Source organism: Microtus ochrogaster, chromosome 7 (genome assembly GCF_000317375.1).
Source record: "Microtus ochrogaster isolate Prairie Vole_2 chromosome 7, MicOch1.0, whole genome shotgun sequence".
NCBI classification, from domain to species: domain Eukaryota; kingdom Metazoa; phylum Chordata; class Mammalia; order Rodentia; family Cricetidae; genus Microtus; species Microtus ochrogaster.
This window is the reverse complement of record NC_022014.1, coordinates 19478183-19497317: the sequence shown is the minus strand read 5'-3', so window position 1 is coordinate 19497317 and position 19135 is coordinate 19478183. Positions and strand designations below refer to the sequence as shown.

Genomic DNA, 19135 nt, shown 5'->3' with positions numbered 1-19135 from the left:
CTCCAAAGCCACAGAGAAACCCTGTCTCGAAACCCCCCCCAAAAAAATAAATAAATAAATAAATAAATAAAAATAAATATAGATGGCTGTGAGCCACCCTGTGGTTGAGCCATTGATCTTAACCTTTGAGCCTTCTCTCCAGTCCATTACTTGTATTCTTGCAAAGGACCTGGGTTCAGTTCCCATCACCCATGTGGTTGCTCACAGCCATCTGTACCTGAAGATCCAGAGACTCTGACACCCTCTTGACCACCATGGGGCACACACATGGCAAATATACATGCATGTAGGCAAAACACTCATACACGTGAAGTAAATAAAATCTTTTTTTTTAAGTGATATAAATTGTTAAAAACATTTGCATGCACTGTTTACTAATGTCATTACATTAGAACCTTTCTATGGTGTAGTTTTATTGTCGTTGCTTTGATACAAGGTCTGACTTTATGTCCCTGGATGGTCTGGAACTCAGTATGTAGAGTAGACTGACCTTAAACTCACAGAGATCTGCCTCCACCAAGTTCTGGGATTAAAGGCCTTTACCACCATACCCAGCTTCTATAATGTAGGTCTATATGAGAGAATCATAAAACTCTGTCTACTATTACATGTGGCTTCATCTAGGATTTTTTTTCCCCCAATGTAACTGCTATCTTTGGGGAATTGTTCTATAATATGAATTAAACAAAAATATATTTGTGGTTTGGATACACAGTGTTGAACATAAGAAAATGATCTTTGAGAGATCATGTCATTAAACTTACTAACATCTTTCTTTTTGATTGTAAGAAGACCTCACCAGCACTTGACAGCAACAGTGTAGCAAGTTTTCCCCATAGACACAGTGTTCTATGTGTCTATTTCTTCAGTTATTCACATGAGTTTATTTTCTTGCTTTAGTTATTGAAAGGAAAAAGTAACTTAGTTGCCTGTATTTAGTGAAAACTTAATTCTCAATCTTAATTTTATTGGTTTTTAAATGATGTAATAATACAAATGCTTATTTAGACTTTATTTTTTCTGATTATAAAATTCAGTGCAAATGGGCAGTGGTGGTACACACCTTTAATCCCAGAAGCAGAAGTAGGTGGTGGATATCTGTGAATTCAAGGCCAACTTGGTCTACAATGCAAGGTTCAGGACAACCAGGTCTGTTACACAGAGAAACCCTGTCTTGAAAAACCAGGGGAAAAGAAGAAAATTCAATGCAATAAGTTCAAGAGATCTATTATTCAACATAAGTTAATGACAGTGTATTTAACATATATCTGAAAAGTGCTAAGGTAAAGGTAAAAGATATTAGTGTTCTCACTGCAATGCATGAAAAATATGTAGGGTAATACATGTCCTAAGTTTGCATATTTTAGGCATGCCACATGTGTACATTTTAAAAATCATGTTGCACACTGTAGAAATAATGCAATTTTTATTTGTTAAATTGGAAAATTTGGAGCCATGTGTGGTGGCAAATGCCTGTAGTCCCAATACTTAGGAGATAGAAGTAGGAAGATCAGGAATTCAAGTGCATCCTTAGCTATATGATGAGTTTGAGGCCAGCCTTGGCTACATATGGCCCTGTGTCAAAAATGAAACAGAAGCTGGAGATGTAGCTTGGTTGGTAGAGAAATCTTTTCTAATATGTGTATGGCCCTAAGTTTAATCCCCAGTACTTCAGAAAGCTGGCTGTGGTAGCACACACCTGTCAACTCAGCACTTGGGGAAGTTTAGTGTCATCCTTGACTTCATAGTGAGTTTCAGGCCAGCCTGGACTACATGAGACCTTATCTCAGTCAATCAATAAATATGTAAGTAGTTCGGGGTTTAGAACACTTGCCATGCATTTGTGAGGTTCTGGATCCAATCCCTGTACCGCAGGAAAGAAAAGGCAAAATTATGCAGTATAGATCTTCCTATGTAACATTGATACTTCTGGGAGTACATTAGGAGTTGTACCCTAAGAGCCAACTGTAGTGTAGTGGTACATATCTGTAACGCTAGCATTCTGGAAACTAAGGCAGAAGGATTAGAAGTTCAAGACCATCCAACTTGGAATGCATAACAAGTTCAAGCCAGCCTGGGCAACTTAATGGGAACTTAGCAAGTTTGTGTCCTATAGCCCTTTAAAGTGCAGTTTTCAGACTAATTTGTTGCCATCATTAGGAAATAGGATAGCTATTAGGAACGAGTGAACAGTAGTTATATTTGTCATCTTCTTGTTAATTAATTCTTCTAAATTATTTAAATCTTCCAGGACACTAAAGGAGAACCAGCCATGGTCTTCTCCCAAAGGTTCAGAAGGATACCTTGCAGCAACCTACCAATCTGTAGGCCAGACCAGTCCCCGGGCCAGGAAATCCATGAGCTTGGACATGGGGCAGCCTTCTCAAGCCAACACAAAGAAATTGCTTGGTTAGTTTATCTTGATTTCATGTCAAGTTTTACATTATTATTGCTGTGATAAATGGTTAACTACTTTCTCTCTTGGAATTATTTGAAACTATATCATCAACGTTTACTGTTTTGATGTAACAAAAGCTTTTGTGACTTTTTAATTTCATTTATTTACTTTATATGTATGAGTGTTTTGCCTGCATTTGTATAGATGTATACCACATGTGTGCCTGGTGCCTGTGGTTGCCAGAAGGGCATCATATTCCTTGGAACTGAAGTTACAGACATTTGTGAGCTTCCTGTTCTTGCTGGGAACAGAACCTGGATCCCTGGAAGAGTGACATGTGTTTTAATCACCAAGCCATCTCTTCAGCCCTTGTGTGGCTTTTATAAGGGAGTTTGATTTTGATAGATCAGTTCAGCTATATCTTTGAGAATGAAACTTTGGAATGGCTTTGAATTTAATTTGATTTGGTTTTTAAAGTGAGTTCATTTAAGGTATGCATTACAAACTTTTTCTTTTACTGTGTGTGTATTTCTGAGCATTAAACCCCTATGCTCACTAGACAAGTACACCACCACTGAGCTACATACTCACCTCCACATTGTTATTTAGAACTGCACCAAGCAAAAAGAGTTCTATGTTTTTAATTTTCTACTTTTAAGTATTGTGGCCTTTGAGTTTTGGGGCAACAGACTGTATAAGAGTCATTACAGCCGGGCGGTGGTGGTGCACGCCTTTAATCCCAGCACTCGGGAGGCAAAGGCAGGCGGATCTCTGGGAGTTCGAGGCCAGCCTGGTCTACAAGAGCTAGTTCCAGGACAGGCACCAAAGCTACAGAGAAACCCGGTCTCGAAAAAAAAAAAAAAAAGTCATTACAGATACCTAGAAGAAAGGAAGCATTGCTGTACTAGGGCTCTATAATGGTAACTTTCCCTAAATTATCATTTTGAAAACAGAATGTATCAACTGAGATCTGAAACCAGTCACCATATTTTCTTTGAAACAAAAAAGACATTTTTCAATTAATAAGGATATTCCTTTTAGAGATACATGTTTGTGGGTACATACACACACATTAGAGAGCCTTGTGTTGTCAGTTCTATATACCTTCAAACCTTTATATTCTGAGCATTGAACTCAGATTGTCAGGCCCTAAGGCAGGCGCCTTTCCACACTGAGCCATCTAGCCAGCCCAAGATGCAATTTTTGACAGTTAATGTTGCTCAGTTCACGAATATTCCTCTGAGAAATAAACCTACAATACTGAGTCCTCTCCTTTCTGGTAACTGATAAGTGAATTCCTGAAAGAGACCATCCACTGACCCACAGAGCAAGTGTGAGGTACTGCTTGCCTTTTATTGGCTGCCATTTTCATTGTTACTCAGATATTTTGGAATGTATAATCTGTGATCATTAATGTGAATGAAGATTGATGGTCCCCGGAGACTTTTGGGCACTGAGGAGCAGGAGCCCTGCTTTGCTGTTGCACATTGGACAGCCGTGGAGAGCAGCAGTTCGCCATACATTTCAAAGCTGGAAGAAAGGTTTTATGTGTGTTCTCCTTAAAGAACTGATAGCTGGAAGTGGTAGGGCAAACCATTAATTCCAGCAATTGGAAAGCAGTGGCAGAAGGATCTCTGTGAGTTTGAAGCCAGCTTGATCTACATAGCATGTTCAAAGACAGCCAGAGCTACATAATAGAGAGATGCTGTCTCAAAAAACAAAAACAAACTGATAACTATTTGAAGAGTTAGATAATTGCATTATAGGAAGAGGAGTAGATCACCCAGGAACTAGTACAATTAAAGTACAAGAAAAGAGAAGGACAAATCAATGGAATGACCACTTTCCTCCAAACACTATAGAGAGCACTAATGGGATAAAGGTCTTTGCTAGGCACTGTCCCATGGCCTAAAATCAGGTGCTGCACTTGCTCTCAAACCTCCAGACTTCACCATGTCCATCAGGATGACCCAGAAGTCCTACAAGGTGTCCACCTCTGGTCTCCAGACCTTCAGCACTCATACATGCGTGCACCCGGTGTGCACATCAGCTTTTTCAGCCTTCCCGGGCTGGACAGCAGCAGCTTCTAGGGAAGCCTGGGACCAGCATGGGTCTGGGTGGCTTCAGTAGGGCTAGTGTAGGGGACATCACAGAAGTCATGGTGAATCATAGCCTGCTGAACCCCTTGAAGCTGGAAGTGGATCCCAACATCCAGGCTGTGCACACTCAGGAGAAGGAGCAGATTAAATCCCTTAACGAGTTTGCCTCCTTCATTGACAAGGTGCACTTCTTGGAGCAACTGAACAAGATGCTAGAGACCAAGTGGATGGAGCCTATTGCAGCAGCCGAAGACACTGAGGGGCAACATGAACATGTTTGAGAGCTATATCAATAACTTTCAATGGCAACTGGAAGCCCTCGGCCAGGAGAAGCTGAAGCTGAAGGCAGAGCTTGGCAACATGCAGAACCTGGTAGAGGCCTTAAAGAATAAATATAAGGATGAGATCAATAAGCATACAGAGATGGAGAACAAATTTGTCCTCATCAAGAAGGATGTGGATGAAGCATACATGAACAAAGTGAAACAGGAGCCCCACCTGGAAGAGCTGACCGATGAAACAACTTCCTTCAGCAGATCATGAAGAGGAGATCTGCGAGCTGCAGTCTCAGGTCTCAGACACATATGTGGTGCTGTCTATGGACAACACTTTCTTCCTGATCGTGGACAGCATCATTGCTGAAGTCCGTGCTCAGTGTGAGGACATCACCAACCGCAGCCAGGCTGAGGCTGAAAGCATGTATCAGATTAAGTACAAGCAATTACAGACTCTGGCTGGGAAGCATGGGGATGACTTGCGCCACACAAAGACCGAGATCTCTGTGACGAACCACAGCATCAACTGCCTGCAGGTGGAGATTGAAGATCTCAAAGGCCGGAAAGCAACCCTGGAGGTTGCCATCACTGATGCTGAGCTACTTGAGGAGATAGCCATTAAGGATGCCGATGGTCCAGATGGAGGCTGCCCTGAAGCAGGCCAAGCAGGCCATGACCCAGCAGCTGCACAAGTACCAGGAGCTGATGAACATCAAGCTGGCACTTGACATTGAGTTCGCCACCTACCACAAGCTACCTGGAGGATGAGAAGAGCAGGCTGGAATCTGGAATGCAGAGCTTTGAGTATCCATACAAAGACCACCAGTGACTACTCAGGAGGGCTCAGCCTATGGAGGACTTTGTCACGTTCAGCCCTCGTCCCGCAAGGAATGATGCAACCACCGGAGCTCTTCTCACTTCAGTTTATTCCAGGACCTTTATTCACTCTCTCTCTCTCTTCCTCTCTTCTTTTTTCCCCTCTCCTTGACCTCTCTCCTCGGGCAAACCTCTCCCAGCCCTTAAGTAGGCATGGGCTGCCAACCCCGAACTGCCAGGTGGGCACTGCCCATAGGCCCACACATATGCAAGCAGCTGATGATCATTGCGTGATCAGGCATAGGTCAGGCCTTAGCCATCTCAGGAGTTGATTATACATCTCCATCAGGTGTGACACCACGCAGCTCACTACAGGACTTACCAGCCCTGGCTTCAGCTCTGGCATGAGCTCCTTCCAGCCCAACTTCAGCTCTGTTGGGGGCTCCAGCTCTTTTAGTCACTCCAAGGCTATGGTTGTGAAGATTGACACCCACGAGGCGAAGCTGGTATCAGATTCTTCTGATATCCTGTCCAAGTGAAGGGCTACTGGAGCTATTGCCAGCCTGTGCTCCTGCAGCTGCCCAGGGCTCACAGAGGAGACAGCTGTATGGCAGAGTGCAGGGAATGAGGGACCCACCAGAGGAATAGCCCTAGCCCTCTGATCAACCTTAGGAGAAATCTTCCATCTGTCATACCCCTCTGGCCCCCGCCTCCTCCCAAACCCAATACAATTGTATTTTCCAAAATAAGGCCTCAGCTGGACCCATCCAAAAAAAAAAAAAAGTGTTTCAAAAAAGCAGTTTTCATCCTGGTCAGTACAGGATCCTTAGCAGTGTGATCTCAGGCTGACCTCTTAACCAATCATGGCTTCTTCCATTCACACGTAAGGTAGAGGCTGGACTAGATTCTTCTAGATGCTTTTGGCCTTGTGATTTGTGATTATTTATTACTCTTAGTACATGAAGTCAGAACGTTCTATTTATCAAATCACTTGTCTGATTTTGTAATATTGGCTTCATTTCTAGTTTTTAAAGTGAATTCATTTAAGGTATGCATTACAAACTTTTTCTTTTACTGTGTGTATATTTCTGAGCATTAAACCCCTATGCTCACTAGACAAGTACACCACCACTGAGCTACATACTCACCTCCACATTGTTATTTAGAACTGCACCAACCAAGCAAAAAGAGACATTCTCTGAATCTAAAGAGCAAAGATAGATCATAATGTGGTATAAATACTTCTCCTTTAAATAAGAGAAGGACATTTAAATACCACTATATGTGATTGGGGAACTCAAGGCCAAGTATGAGACAGGACAGCTTGCTGCACTTTTGAAATGTCTCCTTATATATCTAATTTTTAGTACTTCTGGGCATACATATCTTGAACGATTAAAGTCAAATTTTAATTTTTACCTGTTATGAAGATTGTTGATCTGTTTTGACTTTTTCTTGACCCCTTTTTCTTAATCTCCTTACTTGAACAGGGTGTTCAGGTTTTTCTACAGTTCCCACAGACCAAAATCTCCTCCTTGTCTTTGTTACCAATACTTACCCTTCTTGATGGAGTCTAGTTTATCCTCAAGATAGTAAATATAATCTCAAGCTTTTTAGACCAGTAAAGACTCTACTCTCCTGGAAAGCTGTGGGCCAGACCCCTTGAAGAGGAAATGGAGAGTGCCATCTAGACTCCTTTCCCGGGATGTTCCACTTGCTTCAGGCCCTTCCCTGCAAGCCTACATTATTAGGATATTATTATTTATAGACACTGCTGTTAATGAACTTTCATCTGTTATAACTTTTATTTATAGGAACAAGAAAAAGTTTTGATCACTTGATATCAGACACAAAGGCTCCTAAAAGACAAGAAATGGAATCAGGGATCACAACACCCCCCAAAATGAGAAGAGTGGCAGAAACTGATTATGAAATGGGTGAGACACAAAGCTGATAAATAATCTAGATCACTACAGACAGAGAAGACACATTTATTTCCAGCAGTCCTTATGATCTTTATTGTACAGTATAGAAATGCATACTCTTGTTCCAAAGATAAGCTCTCTATAGCCCTTAAATTGGCAGTAAAAGTAATTGACCAGAGGACTATGTTGAAGGGGCAAAGACAGAGGGATCACAAATTTGAGATCTGAGCCAAGTGGTAGTGGCACATGCCTTTAATCCCAACATTCAGGAGGCAGAGGCAGGTGGATCTCCAGATTTGAGACAAATCTGATCTAACTGTGAAACCATGCCTCAAAAAAAGGTTACTAGATAGACAGACAGACAGATAGATAATACAGCACTGTCAATCACTAGCTGATAGTTATATTAGTGCATAGTAACTCTATATGATAGTTATATTGATAATTAAGATATCTGTTTAAAGAACTGTTGAATTTAAGATGTAACATTAAAATATGTTGGGTAAAGTGACTGTAGGTACTCTACTCCATGTCCTACTGCAGAAACCCAAAGGATTTCCTCACAGCAGCACCCACATTTACGGAAAGTCTCAGTGTCTGAATCAAATGTTCTATTGGATGAAGAAGTACTTACTGACCCAAAGATCCAAGCACTGCTTCTTACTGTTCTGGTAAGGAACCCCCCACCTTTGCCTATCTGTTTGTTCGTTTACTTATTTATTTTTGTGGCAGGGTCTCACTGTGTAGCCCTGGTTGTCCTAGAACTCACAGTGCAGACCAGTCTGGCCTTGAACTCACAGAGATCCATCTACTTCTGCCTCCTGAGTACTGGGATTAAAGACATGTGCCACCTCTACTCCTGGCAGAACTTTGTCTTTTTGAGGGTTTCCCTGCTCAAATTCTTAGCAGCCCCTTAAATATTACAAATATGAAAGGAAGATGTTTTTACTTCACCAAAATATAAAGATTCAGTCATAACATGTTTACTCTTTTTGCATCTTGGCAGGCTACACTGGTAAAATATACTACAGATGAATTTGATCAACGAATTCTTTATGAATACCTAGCAGAAGCCAGTGTTGTGTTTCCCAAAGTGTTTCCTGTTGTGTAAGTATCTCCTCTTGTTTGTAGTTAGCCTCTGTGTCTGTCTTTGTGTCGGTTGCTCTAAAAAGGTACAGGAAGTGTATTTCAGTGATATCTACTACCTGAGTGGGGAATGGAGCTAGTGTTTTTAACCAGATAGAGAAATGGTTAGTGATTTTAAGGGTTGGGACTACAGCTCTATAGAACACATGCTTAGCATGCACAAGGGCCCAAGGTTGATCCCCAGCCCCCAAAACAAAAACTGTAGCTGTGGGGCTGAAGAGATAGCTCAGCAGTTAGGAGCATGTATACTGGTTTTGCAAAGGACCTGAGTTCCATTCCCAGCATCCTTTTCTGACCTCGGAGGACACTGAACACATATTCACATTATCCACACACAAACAGACATGCAAACACATGATTGAAAAGAAAAATAAATCTTAAAACCTATAATTTAATAGTGACTACAGCTATGTTTTTTTCCCTAATCTTAATGATTACTTTAGTGGGTTATCTTAATGAGTATTGTACAGTTTTCACAGGAGCAAACTGATAGATTGCTATGTTTAAACCAGCCTGCTTTAGTTTTCTTTGTGTGATGGTGGGTGGGGGATGCCCAAATCTTTTCTTTTAAATATTTCACTTATTTTAGTGCACACGTGCATATGTACTATGGCATACATGTGGAGGTGAGTCAATACTCTTCTTCCACATGTTTGCTCCTGGAGATGAAACTCGGGTCATCAGACTTGACAACTGTCACCTTATCCACTGAGCCATCTTGCTAGCCCTTTGTTTTCTTTTTCGTAGGATTTCTGTATTTATTCACAGCTGAGTGAAAACAGAATTGACCTCTTATTTAGGAGGTTGGTTTTACTCTCAACACTTGAACTTCAAAGTATTTGCTCTCATTTGATTTCTGTTGCTGTGATAAAACACTGACCAAAATAGCTTGGGGGAAAGGACTAGAGAGCTAGCTCTGCAGTTGAAAGCATGTCTGCTTTTCCAGAGAATGACTCCCAACACCCATATGGTATTTCACAACTGTCTGTAACTCCAGGTACAGGGAATTTGATACCCACTTCTGGCCTCTGTGTTCACCAGGCTCTCATGTGGTACACAGACATACATGTAGACAAAATTCTCATATACATAAAACAAATTTTAAAAAAAGAAAAGAATAACAACTTGGTAGGGGAAGGTATTATTTCATCTTACGAGTTAGAATCCAATCATTGAGGGAAGCCAGGGCAGGAACTAGAGCAGAGACCATGGGAGAATGCTGCCTACTGGCTTGTTCAGTTACCTGTCTCATACATGCCAAGCCCACCAGCCCAGGGCTGGCACAGTCCACAGTGGACTGGGCCCTCTACATCAGTTAGAAATCAAGAAAACGTTACACAGACCATTCTGATAGGAACAATTCTTCAGTTGAGAGTCCTTCCTCCTGGGTATGTCAGCTGACAACTCTTACAGAAAGTTATTGGCAAATTTAAAAAACTGTAAAAGGGCCTTTGTGTAGAATGCAGAGCAATAGAGTTCAAGGTGAAGGATGGACATAGGGCATAGGTCTGGCTAAAGCCTTTGTGTATGCCATTGTTAAATATTGAGTTTATATCCCTTTGTACAGTGCAAAACTGTTGGGAAATTTTTAATTGGTAATGAGGTTACTATGGAAATATACTCTGGCTATTATGTTGAGAATGATTTGGAAGAAACAGTATGTTGATTCAGAAAGATTGTAATAAGGACACTATTCCAGGAGGCCAGTATCTGGAGTATAAGGAGAGGTAGAATTGAAAGCACATTTAGGAGGAAAGAATTCTAGAGGTTGTCCATGCAGGTCCCTAAGGAGTACTGCTGGATGGATGGTTTGCATGAATGGATGGTAGTGGTTTCATTGCTGAGATAAAAATCTTGGGAGAATCCGATACCTGTGAAGGGGAAGTAGAATGAACCTGGTGTTGGACATTTTTAAACAGTTCTGTCAAACAACTGAAGATACCGTAAGCACACTTCAGTTTATAAACCTGAGTACATCAGTGTAGCTTATTGAACATCCAGCATTTGTTGTTTAATCTCATTTTAAAGTTTCTGAATTTCACATATCTGGATGTTACTTTTTTGTTTTGTTTTGTTTTGTTTTGTTTTTTGTTTTTCGAGACAGGGTTTCTCTGTGGCTTTGGAGCCTGTCCTGGAACTAGCTCTGTAGACCAGGCTGGTCTCGAACTCACAGAGATCCGCCTGCCTCTGCCTCCCGAGTGCTGGGATTACAGGCGTGCGCCACCATCGCCCGGCTGGATGTTACTTTTTAAATAGATTTTTATTAGTAGATTGCAGCTGATTTGGAAATGATTTCTTTGTAAGGTTCCACATTCTACCCCTTCCAAACTAATTGTGCTTTCCTTAGCAAAATTCAGTCTGATTTGGCACTAGTTAGTATTAAAATTTGAGTTTACCCCTTGAAGTGTATACAAGCAGACAGCAGAGGACGTAGAGGGTACAGAGTGTGTTAAAACGAAAGGCAGTCCACTCACACACACTCATTCACTAGATGGCTTAGAAAAGCACCAGAAAGTTAACAGCGCTTGTCTTCAGTTTTGCCACATTGTTCTAAGGAATATATATTATGCTTTCCAGTAAATCTTTTTATTTAATGTTCCTCTGTTTACTTTTTTTTTAGGCACAATTTGTTGGACTCTAAGATCAATACCCTCTTGTCATTGTGCCAAGATCCAAATTTGTTAAATCCAATCCATGGAATTGTGCAGAGTGTGGTGTATCATGAGGAATCCCCTCCACAGTACCAAACATCTTACCTGCAAAGTAACTAAGTATACCAGGAGAGGACCTGATAGCCTGCAGCTGTGGCACTGTTGTACAAGCACTGATGTAGAATTCTCTAGAAGGGATAGGCTCCTTCCTACTTCTCTCCCTCCCTTCATGTCATTTTCTGACTCTAAGTTATATGTTCAGTAAGATAACTGCTTGACCAGTTAAATGCTAAGCCTATTTTAAGAACATTTTAGTCATCTTTGACACTCATTTTAAAATGTCTTAAATATATGCATAGATTCTGTCGGCTATACAAGCTTAATTTCCATTACTATCTAAAGCTGCCTTGCTTGTTGTAAGAGTAGCATTTGATGTTTTACAGGTTTTGGTTTCAATGGCTTATGGCGGTTTGCAGGACCCTTTTCAAAGGTAAGAAAAAAGACTTTTCTCTAATTTTTGATAAGCCAGAGTCTTTAGCTATATTTGTGAGCCTGTTTCAGAGCACACACTATCCTCAAACCAAAGTACCATCTCAAACACATTGTTTTAGAAAGATTTTTCCAAAAGAGGCAATACCTTTAATATGTTTATCTATTAATTTTTATTTTAAAATATTGAATTCAGGCTTGACTTCTCAGAAGGGTGTGATAAAGCCTCTATGAAACTTTCTGCTTGTAGACCAGTGGTTCTTAATCTGGGGGTCATGACCCCTTTGGGGTGACATAATCAGATATTCACATTACGATTCATAACAGTAACAAAATTATAGTTATGAAGTAGCAACAAAATAAGTTTATGTTTAGGGATGACCACAACATGAGGAACTGTATTAAAGGGTCACAGCATCAGATTGAGAACCACTGCTGGACCTCTACATGTACCAGCAACTCACACACCTGTCTGGTGAATAGCAAAGAGCATGATGCCTGTTAAAATCTACCCCAGGGGCACATTTTTACATCCAACTATTATATTGAGTTTGTTCTTCACTGTTCATTTTCTTTGACTAGCATTTGTTGGTGTACTGCATGAATTTGTGTTTATTATTTTTTTGTAGATGATCTCTTTTAAAATAATTGAAGTTCCTTGAAGGCAGGGCTTCTGCCCCCCCCCCCACAGTATCCTAGATACTGGGGTGTTAAATCTTGATGAGCTATCTATATCTCATTCCAGTTTTAAGGGTTAGATTTAGTTTATTTGTAATAACTGTTGATATGCATAGGTTGTCATTAAAAAGATGGGCCTGAAGTCACAGAAGTGTGTTATGCAGAAGTTTTTAACAGGTGGATGGTTGTATTCTGCTGAGCCCCTCTGTGTCTCTCTGGGGGCATCTGAGTAGCAGCTGGCCTGATGGTGCTCTGCCCACTTTCTCTTCTTTGGGAAACTGGCTAGACATCATTGCTGAGGACTACATTGTCTGTGGATTCAAACCCTCTGTCTGGGCATGGCTTTCAGAAATTGCAGGTTCATCTGGAAGCTTTTAGGGGAAGCTAAATAAAATTTCAAGCTTTAAATTCCATAGTTGTCTCTAAATACTACTCCAGTCCCCCTTTTTAATGGTCTAGAATATAAACAAAGGAAGAAAGCAAAGCAGTCAACCAAGCCCCAGATATCAGTTAACCTTTCTTGGCTTCAGAGGGAATTTTTTTAAAATGGAGCTAAAATAATGTCCTATTTTCCATTACAGCAAACACAAATCCCAGACTATGCTGAGCTTATTGTTAAGTTTCTTGATGCCTTGATTGACACGTACTTGCCTGGAATTGATGAAGAAGCCAGTGAGGAGTCCCTCCTGACACCCACATCTCCTTACCCTCCTGCACTGCAGAGCCAGCTTAGTATCACTGCCAACCTTAACCTCTCTAATTCCATGACCTCACTTGCAACTTCCCAGCATTCCCCAGGTCAGTAAATGTGATCTTTCTGTGACTTTGAGCAATGACGCTACTATACCAACATTAGGAACTCCCTTGTGGTCAGATTATAGCAGATTTTGCTCCTTCTCCTCATGAGGTTCACTTTACATTTCTTTACTATGTAACTGACCGTTGTTACTCTTCAGAGCTGCTTGCCAACAAGTTGGATAAAAGAGAGGGAAATACGAAGTGATATTTAGTATCCACATAGGTTTGGACCAAAAGGACAAACTAAGCTACATTACTTATAAATGAACACCTATACTAACACAACCCTAAGTACTTACATGTCTCTGATGCAGCATACTATAAACACACACACACACATACAAAGTCTAGTCATCACCCCACTTTATTGATGGTAGCAACAAGTCAGCCATCCATAGACCATAGACTAGCCTGAAGATCTGGGATTATGTAAACAACCAGACCCTAAAAAAAAAAAAAAAAAAAAAAAAAAACCTTACAAAAAAATTACATCTTGGAGCTGCAGAGATAACTATGTTGGTAGAATACTTCCCTTGAAAACTTAAGGACCTGAGTTAAATCCCCAAAACCAACATTTAAGGGAAAAAAAAAAAACCATTTGTGTTGGTACATGCTTGTAATCCTAGCACCCAGGAGATAGAGGCAAAACACCTGGGGCTAAGTAGCCAGCTAGTCTAGCCTCCTTGGTAATTTCCAGGACAGTGAGACTCTCTGTTTCACAGAAAGGTAGACTTGAGGAACAACACACACACAGAGGAAAAAGAAATCTTAAAACCCATCATTATAATCCTTCTGTATAGTCACTCTTGGATTGATTAAATGGGGAAAGTGGACCAGTGAAATTTTATTTTTATTTATTTTTATTTTGAGACAGGGTCTCACTTTCTAATTTCAGCTGACCTAGAACTCTGTAGACTGGGCTGGCCTAAACTCACAGAGATCTGCGTGCTTTACTTTCTAGTGCCAGGATTGAAGATGAATGCACTCATGGATGATGAAATTTAGAAGTCAGTACACTAAGTAGCAATAGCTAAGAGCCCCTGAGGTACTGAAAGAAAACAGATGGCAGAAATGGCCCCTGCCCAGCTCCAAGCTCAGTTACTGTCTAAAGGAATGGCTTTATACAGCTCTGGTTGACCTGGAGTGCTTACTATAGAACATTAACTTTTGTGTGAGTTGTGAAGACAGTGAGTAACACTGAAAAGCTCATGCTTGGGTTGTGTGCTCTATTGAAAAGATTTTCTTCTAAGTTTGTAAAAATGTTTAAAAAGGATTCATTACTTAAGTTACCTAAGTTTCATTATCTGAAAAGGCCGTGTGTGGTGATCTCAGTCTATAGGGAAAGTCTTTGAAGTGGTGTGCATAGTCCGTGTCAGTGCTAGCTGTTAGCGCACATTTTCCCTACATGAATCGGGATCTATAAATAGACTCTGTGAATAGTTGTCACAGTGTTACATGAACATTTCCATGACGTGGTAGTTTGAAGATGCTAAAGAAAAAAGCAAGGTAGAATACTGAACTTATACACTATTTTGTAAAACAATTATATTCAATTCTTGTTTTGTTTTTCAAGACAGATTTTCTCTATTTAGCCCTGGCTTCCCTGAAACTCAACTCTTGAGACCAGACTGGCCTCAGACTCACAGAACTCTTCCTGCCTCTGCCTCCCCAAATGCTGTGATTAAAATTGTGCGCCACCACCACCCAGCTATATTCAGTTCTTAAACTTTCTTTGTGAATTATCAATCGGATGATTGTTTTATCTCCCAGTAGTCTGCCCATTTTTTCCCCATATCTGCATCCCTTGTTCTCTAGGATAAGTGTGATCCTACACCAGCATCAGCATCATTTGAGATTAGGTGCTTGAGCTTCCCGTGCCTCCTATGTAAAATCCCAAGCATGGAGCCCAGTCAGCCTCATGATGAACATGGGTGATTCTTGTGCACGCTGGGCTTTAAGAAGCTACCATAGTGGGCTGGAGAGGTGGCTCAGAGGTTAATAGCACTGGCTGCTCTTCCAGAGGTCCTGAGTTCAGTTCCCAGCAACCACATGATGGCTCACAACTATCTTTAATGAGATTTGATGCCCTCTACTGGCCTATAGGATATATGTAGGCAGAATACTGTATACATAATAAATAAATAAATCTTTAAAAAAAAAAAAAGAAGCTACCATAGTTTCTGTCTGTGCTCCTAATGTGTGACTTGTGTTGCAGCCCTCAGACTCCCTTGCTTTAGCCTAATGATGAGCAAAGAAGCTTGTATGAAAGTCATGTTGAATCTTTTTTCCAGGAGTGGGAGGAGGGAGGTTGAGCATGGGCTCACTCAGTATGTAACCCTGACTGTCCTGGAACTCACAATGTAGACCAGGCTGGCTTCAGACTTAAAAGAGTTACACCTGCCTCTGCCTTCTCAGTACTGGGATTAAAGATGTGTGCTTAACAATATGTTGAATCTTCATAACTATTTTATTCCAAGTCCTCTCCCTACATCCTCTTCAGATATCAGAGAATGAGCATATTAGAAAGATCCAGAAAAAGGTTGGGAATGGAGCTCAGTGGTGTAAGGTCATAGGTTTAATCCTCACCATAAAAAGAAAGGTATGGTGGCTCATATCTGGAATCCCAGGCAAGAGAACCACTTTTTTTTTTAATTCTTTTTTTAAGTTGATATTTATTGAGCTCTACATATTTCTCTGCTTCCCTCCCTACCACCCCCCCATGCCTTTAATCCTCCCCCAAGATCCCTATGCTCCCAATTTACTCAGGAGATCTTGTCTTTTTCTACTTTCTACTTCTCATGTAGATTAGATCTATGTAAGTTTCTCTTAGTGTCCGCATTGTTGTCTAAGTTCTCTGGGATTGTGATTTGTAGGCTGGTTTTCTTTGCTTTATGTTTAAAAACCACCTATGAGTGAGTATATGCAATAATTTTCTTTTTGTGTCTGGGTTACCTCACTCAAAATAATGTTTTCTAGCTCCATCCATTTGCCTGCAAAATTCAAGCTGTTGTTATTCTTTTCTGCTGTGTAGTACTCCATTATGTAAATGTAACACATTTTCCTTATCCATTCTTTTGTCTAGGGGCATTTAGGTTGTTTCCAGATTCTGGCTATGACAAACAAAGCTGCTATGAACATAGTTGAGCACATGTCTGTAGAAGGAGCTGTGGGCTGCTTCCTGCCGCCCAGCTCCTGGCCACCGGCTAGCTTTACCCAAAATAATTACACAGAAACTGTATTCATTTAAATACTGCCTGGCCCGTTAGTTCTAGCCTCTTATTGGCTAACTCTGTGGCTTTGGAGCCTGTCCTAGAACTAGCTCTTGTAGACCAGGCTGGTCTCAAATTCACAGAGATCCGCCTGCCTCTGCCTCCCGAGTGCTGGGATTAAAGGCGTGCGCCACCACCGCCCGGCTCTCACATCTTGATTAACCCATTTCTAATAATCTGTGTAGCATCACGAGGTGATGGGAAAGATTCAGCATGTCTGACCTGGCAGCTGGCTCCATGGCATCTGCATGACTCTGCTTTCTTTCTCCCAGCATTCTGTTCGGTCTACTCCACCTATCTAAATTCTGCCCTATCAAAAGGCCATGGCAGGGGCTGGAGAGATGGCTCAGTGGTTAAGAGCATTGCCTGCTCTTCCAAAGGTCCTGAGTTCAATTCCCAGCAACCACATGGTGGCTCACAACCATCTATAAAGAGGTCTGGCGCCCTCTTCTGGCCTTCAGGCATACAGACAGAATATTGTATACATAATAAATAAATATTTTTAAGAAAAGCAAAAAAAAAAAAAAGGCCAAGGCAATTTCTTTATTAACCAGTAAAACAACAGATAGATAGAAGACCCTCCTACATCACATGTCCTTGTGGGAGGATTGAGCACCTTTGGGTATATACCCAAAAGTGGTATTACTGGGTCTTGAGGAAGGTTGTTTCCTAATTTTCTGAGAAATCACCACACTGACATCCAAAGGGGTTGTACCGGCTTGCATTCCCACCAGCAATTCAGGAGTGTTCCCTTTTCCCCACAACCTCTCCAGCATAAGTTGTTGTCAGTGTTTTTGATTTTGGCCATTCTTGCAGGTGTAAGATGGAATCTCAGAGTTGTTTTGATTTGCATTTCTCTGATGACTAAGGATGTTGAACATTTCCTTAAGTGTCTTCTAGCCATTTTAGATTCTTCTATTGAGAATTCTCTGTTTAGGTCTGTACTCCATTTTTTTTAATTGGATTATGTGATCTTTTGGTGTCCAATTTCTTGAGTTCTTTATATATTTTAGAGATCAGACCTCTGTCTGGGGTTAGTGAAGATCTTTTCCCATTCTGTAGGCTGTCATTTTTTTCTTGTTGACCATGTCCTTTGCTTTACAGAAGCTTTTCAGTTTCAGGAGGTCCCATTTATTAATTGTTTCTCTCAGTGTCTGTGCTGCTGGGTTTCTATTTAGGAAGTGGTTCCCTGTGCCAATGCGTTCAAGTGTACTACCCAATTTCTCTTCTATAAAGTTCAGTGTGGCTGGCTTTATATTGAAGTCTTTGATCCATTTGGACTTGAGTTTTGTGCATGGTGATAGATATGAGTCTATTTTCATTCTTCTACATGTTGATATCCAGTTATGTCAGGACCACTTGTTAAATATGCTTTCTTTTTTTCCATTTGATATTTTTTGCTTCTTTATCAAAGATCAGGTGTTTGAAGATGTGTGGATTGATATCGGGGTCTTCTATTCGGTTCCATTGGTCCTCCTGTCTGTTTTTATGCCAATACCAGGCTGTTTTCAGTACTATAGCTCTGTAGTAGAGTTTGAGTCAGGGATTGTGATGCCTCCAAAAGTTCTTTTATTGTACAAGATTGTTTTGGCTATCCTGGGTATTTTGCTTTTCCATATGAAGTTGAGTATCATTCTTTTGAGGTCTTTGAAGAATTTTGCTGGGCATTGCATTGAATCTTGTTGTTGGTAAGATCACCATTTTTACTATGTTAATTCTGCCTACCCAAGAGCATGGGAGATCTTTCCACTTTCTGGTGTCTTCTTCATTTTTTTTTTCAAAGATTTAAAGTTCTTGTCATACAAGTCTTCCACTTGTTTGGTTAGAGTTACTCCGAGATATTTTATGCTATTTGTGCAGCCAGTGTTCTTTACTGCTGAGCCATCTCTCCAGCCCTCTGATGCCTCTTTTTCTCTTTCGAGATGCGTTTCTTGTATGCAGAAGAAGGATGGATTCTGTTTTCTTATCCAATCTGTTAGCCTGTGCCTTTTTATAGGTGAGTTGAGTCCATTTACATTAAGGGATATTAATGACCAGTGGTTGCTGTCTCCTGTTAATTTAGTTTTCATCGTTGGTAATGTTAATTTGTGCATTTTTTTCTTCTTCGGGATTTGCTGTTAAGAGATCATCAATTGTCTGTGTTTTTGTTGGTGTAGCCATCTTCCTTGAGTTAGAGTTTTCCTTTTAGTATTTTGTGTAGGGCTGGGTTTGTGGCTAGGTATTGGTGAAATCTAGATTTGTCATGGAATATCTTGTTTTGTCCTCCTATGGTGATTCACAGTTTTGCTGGGTATAGTAGTCTGGGCTGGCGTTTGTGGTCTCTTAATGTCTACATAATGCTTGACCATGACCTTCTGGCTTTGATCATCTCCCATGAGAAGTCAGGTGTAATTCTGATAGGTCTGCCTTTATATGTTACTTGACCTTTTTCCTTTGCAGCTCTTAATATTCTTTCTTTATGGGGCTGGAGAGATGGCTCAGTGGTTAAGAACATTGCCTGCTCTTCCAAAGGTCCTGAGTTCAATTCCCAGCAACCACATGGTGGCTCACAACCATCTGTAAGGAGGTCTGGTGCCCTCTTCTGGCCTTCA

The 19135-nt window shown here is 40.8% G+C and overlaps 1 protein-coding gene and 1 pseudogene across 4 annotated transcripts in view; both read left to right on the top strand.

The window, feature by feature from the left end:
* Nf1 (neurofibromin 1) overlaps positions 1 to 19135 on the top strand; it is a 259312-nt gene that overhangs the window by 230486 nt on the left and 9691 nt on the right. For 3 of the 4 annotated variants that reach the window (XM_026780142.1, XM_005349426.2, XM_005349425.2), the window contains 7 exons: positions 2252 to 2409; positions 7403 to 7525; positions 8057 to 8184; positions 8520 to 8620; positions 11280 to 11422; positions 11754 to 11800; positions 13059 to 13275. In XM_026780142.1, the coding sequence (XP_026635943.1) occupies positions 2252 to 2409; positions 7403 to 7525; positions 8057 to 8184; positions 8520 to 8620; positions 11280 to 11422; positions 11754 to 11800; positions 13059 to 13275 (917 nt within the window). The remainder of the gene's footprint in view (positions 1 to 2251; positions 2410 to 7402; positions 7526 to 8056; positions 8185 to 8519; positions 8621 to 11279; positions 11423 to 11753; positions 11801 to 13058; positions 13276 to 19135) is intronic. The other variant, XM_026780143.1, reaches the window with a different exon arrangement.
* Positions 4105 to 6127, top strand: LOC101982080 (annotated as a pseudogene).